Genomic DNA, 11,015 nt, shown 5'->3' with positions numbered 1-11,015 from the left:
AGTGCAGTGAGGAGTGGGTGCCTGGATTTGGAGCAGAGAAATGCTATAAGCAGATTCACATTTGGAAAGGACCACTCCAGCTGTTATACTGAGGATGGGCTATAGAAGGCAGGGTGGAAGCAAGGAGACAGGTATAAGGCAAATACAGTAACCTGGGTGAGAAAAAATGAGGGCAGGGATCAGGACGATAGCAATGAACAGGGTGAGAAGTGGCTGAATTCTCGACTGTTCTGAAGGAAAAGCCAACAGCGTTTCCTAATAGTTTGGAGGTGGGCTGTGAGAAAAGAGGAATCAAGGGTAACAACAGAGTTGTCCCGGCTTAAGCAACTGGAAGGATGGAGCTGTCATCAGTGCCTTATGAAAGACTGCTGGACAAGCACACTTGCAGGGAAGGTGGGAGATGATGAAGAGCCAGTGCTGGACATGTCACACTGAACTACAGTTGAGACACAATGTTGGACACGTCATGTTCAAGATGTTTTGTTAGGCAGTTGCCAAGAAATGCCAAAGGCTGGTAGATCTGTGTGTGGCTGTAGTTGGGGGAATGTTCCAGGCTGGGGAAGATTAAAGGTTCACTGTATACAAATGGGGTTTAATGAATGCAGAGAAGAACAAGGCCTGAGCACCCTGCAGCTGAAAAGTCTTTCAGAAGGAATGAATTTTTATCATATAAATAGAAAGACTACCTGGTTCTTTTCAGGTAATAAACGTCCTGCAGGAAAAAAAAAAACAACCCATATCATTATCAGGTGATCTTACTTTATGAAAGATAGGTAAGGACAAGCAAATTATGAACATAATTTAAAGATAGAATTTATTCTCTGATGGTTTACTCATGCAAACTGCACATAAAAGAAAGTAGTACAGTTTGTGTAACATTGCAAATATAAGGACTCAAAATGCTAGGTACAGAAGTAGTGTGACATCCTGAAAGTCAAAATGGAATTTGTGTTTATACAACTAATAATGATTTTTATTTGCTGAGTACAGACTGATTTACAATGAAAGTTTTGCTAACCTTGGTAAGTTCATTAACCGTTTACATGACTTCTTACATCTATGTAGTTTTATTTTACAGTTGCAAGAATTCCTGTTACCAAAAAACTTTAACTTGCATAAATAATAAAAGAAAAATATACTGAAGGACTTAGGAGAGTGAAAAAATTGAGGCTTTTCCTAACCCATCCAAACTACAATAAAAAATAGCCTTCTTGCAGAATTCATATTTTGTGCCTTTGAGATCAACTCCTTAGCATAACTATGGCAAAGTCACGATTAGAAATTCATTACTTTAAAATTATAAAATCAGTTAAAAATTAAAAAAATTTAGAAGTAGGATTATCAACTAAAAATGCTCACTTTTAATAAGCCAAACAATAAAAATCCTATTATCTTCATACCTAAAAGTCCTGAAATGTCATTTGTATAATTTGAATGTTTCCCAGTTTGGAACTTAGGCAGGTGGGATATTTCCTTGAATTATCAAGGATATTTGATATAGGTTTTTTAAATGTCAGTCTCATTAGGAGATGGCACTGAGACGTTTGTAAATAGTGTAGTATAGATGCAGAACAAACTACACAACTTATTATAAATGCATTACAGATATTTACATAATGGAATCCTGCTTGAATGCCAGAAGTTGCTACTGGGTAGGACTCATAACTATTTTACAAAGTTGTCTTACACACATCTACTACTTTATTTTTAACAATTTAGTCTATTTTAAAATATTGTACTGTATTTTGAACATAACTGCAGAATAAAAATAGATAATGGCACATTAGAAAACTCAGTATCCCACAGATGATCGGATAATGAGAAAAGTGTACCTACAATCATCTCATCAGAAACAAACTACATCATGGAATGTTAGTTATCCAAGCCTGCACAGTAATGACATTTTAAATTGCAATCATCTATTGGCCAGCATCACACTGAAGGCATCGTTAAACATTCAAGCAAAGACTGCTGGCATAAACTATTAAAGAAACATACACACATACATACACATACACACACTCTCTCTCATCCACTCTTGCTTCCCACATTATAATTACATTGTTCTAAAGATAGATACTGATTTTTTTTCCCACGAGAAATGTTATCAAAATTTGCTACTAAAAGATGACAGTGCTTTCACAAGAATAAGTACAACTTAGCTTCCAAGTACAAGACAATGGGGGTAAACAGTCTTAAATTTTCTAAGTAATTTTTAGGCTTTTTCTGGCAACCATACCATACTTGATTATGCATAAACTTCTCAGTTTGTAACCTGAAATCTGCAAAAAACCAAAACCAAAACCTAATTTCAAAAAATTATTAAGATATTGGATAACCCTGTATCATAGATTATATAATTTCATATTTTTAACAGCCTCAAAACATAGGGTTTAAAATACTGAATTTAAGACTTGAAAAATAGTCATTTTGAAATGATAAAGGATTCCAAAATTCATGTCTACTTAAAATCTTAAAGAAAACACACGATTAATGATCTTGATTTAGTTTCAGAGTGTGCATAAAAGCATCGTATGTCTCTTACCATGTTTCACTCACTTAAAAAATGTTCTCTAATGTTTTTCCTTTTGCATAATGTGCAAAATAAAAGGCAAAAAGATTAAAAGCAAATCTCTATCTTTCTCTTGCTAGTGCTTTATGACCTTGTTAATATTACAAAGTCAACAGGGACTATGCAGAACTTTGGTATAAATGATAAACAATACTACCATCACAGTTGAGGATTAAGAGGTGGTCAAAAGAAATGGAAGTGGGAAGAGATTCAGTAACACCCCCATTTATTAAAACACCACCAAATTAAAAATGAAATAAACCACAATGAATTATAATACAATTTACACATTGAGCACAGAAAATTAATAAATCTAACAATATTTATAAAAAAAGCAAAATCAGTCTTTTTCCAGAGACTAAAATCTGTTGTTCAGTCTGATCATCAACTGCTGCTACACCAACTTTAGAGCCAAATTTAATTTCAAGTAAAAAAAAAAAAATTTACAACCACAGATTTCGCATAAATGGAAACTGGTCTTTCCTTGATTTCCCTTTGAAGTCACTAATGAGTATCTAAAACTGCTGCACTGCAGGTTTTTAATCAACTTCCTGAGGGCTGTGACTGGGAGGCAGGAGCCATAACAATCTGCGAAAGCGCAGGCTCTGTACTCTGGTCCGCCATCTGCGTGAGGACTGAGGTGGCCACTGCTTCGGCCTTGGAGGTTGAACTGACTCCATTGGATGTGCTGACAGAACTATGCTGTATAGCTTCCGTATGTGGACTACTTGGCACTGACAGGTCTTCTGAACTATCATCTTTATCGGCGGCTGGGTGGAAAAAACAAAAGTTACTGTTTCTTAAAGACATCCGTAAGAATGTGTCAGTCATTTGTCAATATACAGAGTGAAAAGTCAGGCTTTTACAAAGTTGGTTACTGAGCTAAGTTGGTACGACTGGGCCTGAATAAATGAAAGGTGGCTCTAAGCTCGAAGCAGGCCATTTTGCCACAGCAGGTCAGATGAAGGTACAATCAGGCACAGGGAAGCCTCTGTGTGCCTCACAGAACAGAGTTAAGGTATTTGCTAAACAGTGTTAAGAAATCAGGCAGGAATTTGGGAGACAGCCTTGTACTTACAGATATAACCAAACACCAAGTAACACATTTAACAAAACCAGTCTGTTTGCCTACCTGCCATTCTTATTAAAAAATAAAAAAAATTTATAACCACATGCATAAACAAAATGAATTCTGACATACAAATTACATTTTCAAATTATTCCCTCTGCATTCTCCAGAACTATATTTATTCTGGCTGACTTTCCATCTACTGCAGCGATGGGTGATTACAACACCTGATTCTAATGATGCATCCACATGAGAATAAGCAGTATTTAGACTCTAAATGCCACCAGCTGTTATAGCTGCATGAATTAATTGGGGTTCAAATAAAAAATTATATAAAACTCTAGACACTGCAATGGAAAAGATATTCAGAAAGGGCTTTCTAAGTTTTTATGAAAAGCTACCAACTTTTAGGCTTGAATAATGAATCTCCTACACCTTTCTCATTTTAACAGGATAGATTCTAATAATTTCAGTTAGTGAAAAATTTGATATGCACAACACACAAGCAATTACAGTGTATGTAACTTAGGAGATACAATGATAACGTGAACCAGTAACTGTGATCCTCATCCCAAACTTAAGAGAACACTGCCAATAACAATGATGCTTCCTGGAGACTCCTCATCAAAGATAATCACCATTCTGATGGTTCTTTAACCATTCTCTTGTTTTTTGTTTGAAGCTTTACCAAATAGGTAAGTATCTACAATATTATTTTGCTTTGTTTATCTTTGAACATCCTGAAAACAGTATCATACTGGATGTATTCTTTTGTACTTTTCACTTGGCATTAAAATAATTTTTTATTTAGTGCTTAAAAGTAACAAGAAGGGGGCGCCTGGGTGGCTCAGTGGGTTAAAGCCTCTGCTTTCGGCTCAGGTCATGGTCCCAGAGTCCTGGGATCGAGCCCCGCATTGGGCTCTCTGCTCAGCAGGGAGCCTGCTTCCTCCTCTCTCTCTGCCTGCCTTTCTGCCTACTTGTGATCTCTGTCAAATAAATAAATAAAATCTTTTAAAATAAATAAATAAAAGTAACAAGAAGGCTTTCCATCAAATCTGACAATGCAAACTGGCCTGCTTACTAATAGCCAGGTGCCTATTCTGAAAGTCAGTTATTAAAAGCCTCTGGACCGTTAAAACAGGACTTATCCCATGATTTGTGATACAGAAGACAGAAGGGGAGGAACCTGGCCAGCTAGACTTCAGTTCAAATAAAATTCATCATTTTGAGAATTTTCTAAATACAGTACAGAATTCTGACAAGTTTACCTCAAATCCATGCAATTTCATAAAGCAGTTTTAAAAATGTATTAATTAGGCAGAATCCCATCTTCTCTCTAAATCTGCTATAAATGCAAAATCACACCTCAAGATAAAAATTTGACCTCCAGATTAAAAAAAAAATCAATAATCCTTTTAAAATTATATAAAGCAGAAAGGACACTTTTCTGATGAAGCAATAACAAATGTTATAAAATATTTATAATTCAGTTAAAGAGCCAATACAACAGTTATGTGTATGTTCAGAAAAACCTAAACCCTGGCAATGACACTTTAACTGAAAAGAACACTAAAAAGTTCTCTTTATTTCACCTCTCTTCTTCAACAGGAAAACAAACTGACCTTTCTCTCAATGTTAAGTTCTAGGGATATGCCTTCTTTCAAACATAAAGAGGCTGATCTGTGATGGACGGTATAAGGAAATATAAATATGCAGTGGGACTCAAAATTAAATAGTAAACTGTAAGGACAAGTGCCTATCTCCAGACTTTCAGAATTAGGTAAAGCAAATCCTTAGGCTGCACAAAGCATCAGGTACTCCCTTATAAAGGACATAATTATAAATTTTACATATATAAAATATCTTTATAATGTGAAAACCTGTCCAATTCTAGAAGGTGAGGAGAGAAAAATCATTAGTATAATCACAAGCACTAGAAAGACCGAGATCTTACTGCACTCCAAGAGCCATTTTCAGCTCGAAAGCTACAAAACCCCCAGCTGTTTGGCAATTCACACTATGAAGTTTTCCACCAATGTTCATACATATTTTCATTAATGAAAATATAAGCTCTCAATTATACTTAGGGCCCAAGAAGCTTTCTTTCCCACTAAGATTATGGAAACAAGTAAAATACCATTTTAATTATGCCTAGAGATCTAGAAAATATGAATTAATGGTAGTAAGATCCACTCATGTTTCATTCTTCATAGAATCCAAACATTAAAAATGTACTCATATGTTCATTCACGTTTTATATCATTTGATTGTTAATGTGACACCAATTGTCAGGGCTTTCCCATGACTGAGGGGTTTCATCCTACAAGGTGGGGACTTTGAGCCTTAGAACTGAGAAACTGTATGGTGTGTGCTTTTATACTGTCACCTTTACCTGAAAGATTTTGTAATATTCCTTAGTTTTTGTTAAACCTTAATTTCACAAATGTTTTGAAAGTGTTAACTATTACAATTCACTACCATTAGCAATAGCTGTGTGCTACAACATGAACAGTGTTAGGTATCTGAATTTCCCCACATTTTCTCTAAGATTTAAGTAGTCAATCTAAATACCTTGACTACTAAACAACAGAGAAATCTTTTTTTTTTTCTAAGACTTCAAGTTTGAAAAGAGAAATTACTTTAAAATTTCTACAAAACCCAGTTACCTCCCAAGAGCTGAAGGGAACTAATTCTAGGCTAAAACTAAAGATTTACTTCAGTCTGATTATCTAGACGACTAGACAGAAAAAAAGGGAGGAATAACTCCAAACATCAAAAATGTCTTATTCAGGGGCACCTGGGTGGCTCAGTGGGTTAAGCCTCTGCCTTCGGCTCAGGTCATGATCTCAGGGTCCTGGGATCGAGCCCCGCATCGGGCTCTCTGCTCAGCAGGGAGCCTGCTTCCTCCTCTCTCTCTCTCTGCCTGCCTCTCTGCCTGCTTGTGATCTCTGTCAAAAAAAATAAATAAAATCTTAAAAAAAAAAAAAAAAAAATGTCTTATTCATTTCTTACAGTCTATACAACCTAGCATAATGTATATTCCCTAAAAAGTTATTAATCTAGGGGTGCCTGGGTGTCAGTGGGTTAGCCTCTGCCTTTGGCTCAGGTCATGGTCTCAGGGTCCTGGGATCAAGCCCCGCATCAGGCTCTCTGCTCAGTGGGGAGCCTGCTTCCCCTTTCCCTCTGCCTGCCTCTCTGCCTCCTTGTGATCTCTGTCAAATAAATAAATAAAATCCTAAAAAAAAAAAAACCCCAAAACTTATTAATGTAGACTTTCAGTTTATTTAAGGGTATGTATGGCATATAAACTCATACATCTATAATCTTTATAAAAACATCTTTATAAATTATTGCTTAAAATGAAAAATGGCTTGCCTTTACTCAGCATATGCTGCCTTGATTATAGAGATAAAACTGTTGGGATTATCCAAGAGATTATCTAAGATTAAAAAATTGCAGATGAGATAAATTTTTAATTGGATATAACTGAAAAATCCATTTTCCTTCTAATTTTGTAGAATAATTTGTATATTTCTTTTTGAACTATCAAAATTCAAGAGAGCTCTCTTGTTAAGAAAATCATATATGCATAATGCTGAACTCAGTAGCTTCTATAGGAAATTATGTTGTTAAGTCAGATGGGAGCCATAATGGTCTCATCCCTGCAGCAATCATTGTTAATACAAACCCCAAACATATTTCTATATGGGTCCAATTTACTCCACAATGTGTTTCACCATCCCGTGAAAATGACTAGATATCAAAGGACTGAGATTTATTTGCTCAAAACTGACAAAAATCAATGTTCTAAATATATGGCAGTAGAGAGTTGCTAAATCTACTGAATCTTTTAAATTAAAAAATATTGCCTATTCTGATGAAACTGCTTACAATGACTACAAGTAAAGATGGTGGCCATTAAGTTTTATCGTGAGCACCTGAGGAACTGTTTGCATCCAATACAAAATGTTTCTTTCTTTTGAATTACTGACACTGGCAAATTAAAATGAAGTGGATACATATGGTTGAAACAATCTTCACATTTACAAATATCCTGAAATATCACTAAATCATAAAAGGGAAAGCTGTGGGTTATATATTATGAATGTTGCCTAATGCATCCCCAGCTCTGTTATTTGTTACAAATTTGTGTACGATGGACAAAATTGGCCATTTATTCAAGAGTAACAGCTGGCTCCAATATTGTGCATCTTATCAAAAAAGAAGGACATTACAAGAAGGAAAAAGCACAATTAACCTCTAAAATGCTGAAAAAAGAAGAATCTCATTTTGGGGAAAACATGTAAGAGGAAACTTAAAAGCAGATAATTTAAATAGTGTTCTGTTTTAGCATTTTTATAACTAAAAGACTCAATATAAAGATCTGAAACAAAATAAAAATTGCTCAGTGCTGATATTTAATAAAGAACAAAAGGACCCGATACTGTAAACGGGTACTCTATATTGTTAAGTAAAGACAGTTAATTTAAAAAAAAAAAATTACTGAATGGAGGGCTGAAAAAGAAGTAGTGTTTCACTGTCATTCTAAGACAAAATGCTAATCTGGGAAGCCAAAATATCATCAGTACTTACAGTATATTTTAAATTATTAACTTGTTTTGTTGGTGTATAGTAATCCCTAGGAAAAAAGCTAGAAATAGGAAAATTCAAAAATTCTCGATTCTATAAAGTATATTCCCCATTCCATAATAACCTTGCAGAAGTTCTGATATTTAATATTAAATATTAGAACTGCAGTCTCTTGTTTTTTTTTTTTTAATGGTAGCTCAGTTTGCTCTTGCAGTATTTCACTGATGTTGCCTAAGGCTATAGGTAATGGAACATTACTCACTATGATAGCCAGATTTCTTCTGCATGGCGGTTACAGGGCAATCTTTATGAGCCAGAAGAAGCTGTTTCAGCTGTGCCACTTCATTTCTCAGCAGGGTGACTTCACTCTGGAGAAGAAACAACTTATGTACCTTAACAGCATCAGAATAAACATTTCTTACTGTTTATAACAAGTGAAAATTAAGAATATCGGTTATCTTTAACAGAGTATCAAGGAATAAACAAAATATACTGCTTAAATAGGTTTAATGAGTACACATCAGTTTGCATATTTTAGCATTTGTACAAAGACTGCAACTTGTATAAAAATTTAAACGAGATAATGACATGACTGGAGAACATGTTTCAAAGTTTTTATATTATAATTTGCCTTGGGACTGCTTATGTATTACAGGTTACCCATAGAAGGTATTTTTTACTTATGTTGCATATTCTTTTGATTATCTGAAAAATCAGAAACATCAAGAGAGTCAGAATGAATTTCACTGACTCTGCACTTGAAAATGAAAAATTTATCCTGGAAACTCAATTAGGCAAGTTTCTAGTTTTCCAGAAACTATGAAGAGCTCCACAGGGGAAACCACAATAACCAAAGAATCATGGATACTTAAAATGGAGCAAGGCACTGTGTTGGACATGGAAACAATGAAAGCAGATGAAATATCTAAACAGTTTAGCTTCCCCCAATCTAGGTAATTTGTATACATCTAAATTTAAATCTGACAAATTAATGGTGGATTGTCCTAGTCCTTTTTTTTTTTTTTAACGATTTTATTTATTCATTTACTTTAGAGAGAAGGAGGGCACAAGTGGGGGAGGAGCAGAGAAGGAGAGGGAAGGAATCCCAAGCAGACTCTAAGCTGAGCCGGATGTGGGGCTTGATCCATGATGCCCAAGATCATGACTTGAGAGTCGGATGTCTGACTGAGCCACCTAGGCACCCCTGGTGTAGTCCTTATTAAAAAATGAGCACTTCGGGGCGCCTGGGTGGCTCAGTGGGTTAAAGCCTCTGCCTTCGGCTTGGGTCATGATCCCAGAGTCCTGGGATCAAGCCCCGCATCAGGCTCTCTGCTCAGCAGGGAGCCTGCTTCCTCCTCTCTCTCTGCCTGCTTCTCTGCCTATTTGTGATCTCTGTCTGTCAAATAAATAAATAAAATCTTTAAAAAAAAAATGAGCACTTCAATGAAATGTGTAAGCCTGATGATTCACAGACCTGTACCCCTGGGTCAAATAATACATTATATGTTAATTAAAATAAATGAGCACTTGAGCCGTTGTTTTGGATGCATTAATTTGGTAAATTCTATATAAAACTTCCAAATTAAGAGATTCCACTTAATTCCTTTTGGTCACCCTCAGATATTAAAGATGCACAAATTAGTGATAATTACCAACAATCAAGAGTTAGAAATAATGTGGATTTAATAAAATGGTAAGGAATTCTCAATTTAGAAACACCACTAAACTACTTATTTGAACTTATATTAACCTTAAGTATTCAGATTTCATCTATGAACCCAAAATTAAAAAAATATAACAAGCATGTGTTCTTTTTTTTCTAAAAGCTCAGGCACTTTGTTTTCCATCCCTTGGTCTCCTAACCAGAAAGCTGAATGTAAAATAATTTAGCAGATTAGACTCATTAGGTTTCCTTAAGTGATAAATGACAGAAACATAAAAATTCAAAGAATAAAAGTTAAGCAATTCTGCTGGTTAGTTTCTCACACCCCTATAACAACAAACTGCAATAATACATTAAAGCACAGAACAAAAACTGATGCTTACAGTAAAGCTAAACATTAAATAAAGGCTAAATTGTGTTTACAAAATTGTATCTGAGATAAGAATGGGTGTGCAATGATCAAAAATACAAAAGGGGAATTTTTAGAGTTTATAATTTTGCTTTTAAAAAAATAAGTTGTTTAGAAAACTCATTTCTATGGAATACTGCAGGCAGTGTCAATATACTAATTTTACAGCTCTTTATTAATGACACCAAAAATGAGAAACCAGGTTATGAATAATCTAATACATAATACCCAAAATCTTTCCCTCTCTGCTGTGTCAGCTTAATCTTGAGACTCCTAACAGGTTTCTCTAACTTCTGTAATATGAAAGAGGGCTGGCTGTGTATTTTTATTATTTTATTTATTTTTAAGATTTTATTTATTTGGCAGAGACAGAGAGAGAGAGCACAAGCAGGGGGAGCGGCAGACAGAGGGAGAAGCAGGCTCCCTGCTGAGCAAGGAGCCTGATGTGGGACTCCATCCCACCACTCAGGGATCATGACCTGAGCTAAAGGCAGATGCTTAGCTGACTGAGCCACCTAGGTATCCATGGATATGTATTTTTAGTTCACAATATATAATCTCTTATAATCTGGTGCCTGTGACCACCCTTTCATATTAGTTTGACCCTTTGGGGGAAAAAATAAATATTTAACCGTTTTGACCTATACAAATAGAAATTTTGAAAATACACAATGTTGTCTCTACCTACAAAAGCTTTCCTCTCCTTTTTCTT

The 11,015-nt window shown here is 35.2% G+C and overlaps 1 protein-coding gene across 5 annotated transcripts in view; it reads right to left on the bottom strand.

Annotated features, from left to right (window-relative positions):
- Positions 1-790: 790 nt before the first annotated feature.
- The window catches only part of ATF2 (activating transcription factor 2), an 89,810-nt gene continuing 79,585 nt past the window's right edge, over positions 791-11,015 (bottom strand). For 4 of the 5 annotated variants that reach the window (XM_080799104.1, XM_080799103.1, XM_080799101.1 and 1 more), the window contains 2 exons: positions 8,494-8,599; positions 797-3,342 (listed from right to left, as the gene is read on the bottom strand). In XM_080799104.1, coding sequence (XP_080655230.1) covers positions 3,116-3,342; positions 8,494-8,599 — 333 coding nt within the window. In that variant the 3' untranslated portion in view covers positions 797-3,115. Of the gene's footprint in view, positions 3,343-8,493; positions 8,600-11,015 lie in introns of all 5 variants that reach the window. The other variant, XM_080799102.1, reaches the window with a different exon arrangement.

Source organism: Martes martes (assembly GCF_963455335.1).
Source record: "Martes martes genome assembly, chromosome: 3".
Classification (NCBI taxonomy): Eukaryota; Metazoa; Chordata; class Mammalia; order Carnivora; family Mustelidae; genus Martes; species Martes martes.
This window is presented reverse-complemented; position numbering and strand designations above follow the sequence as displayed.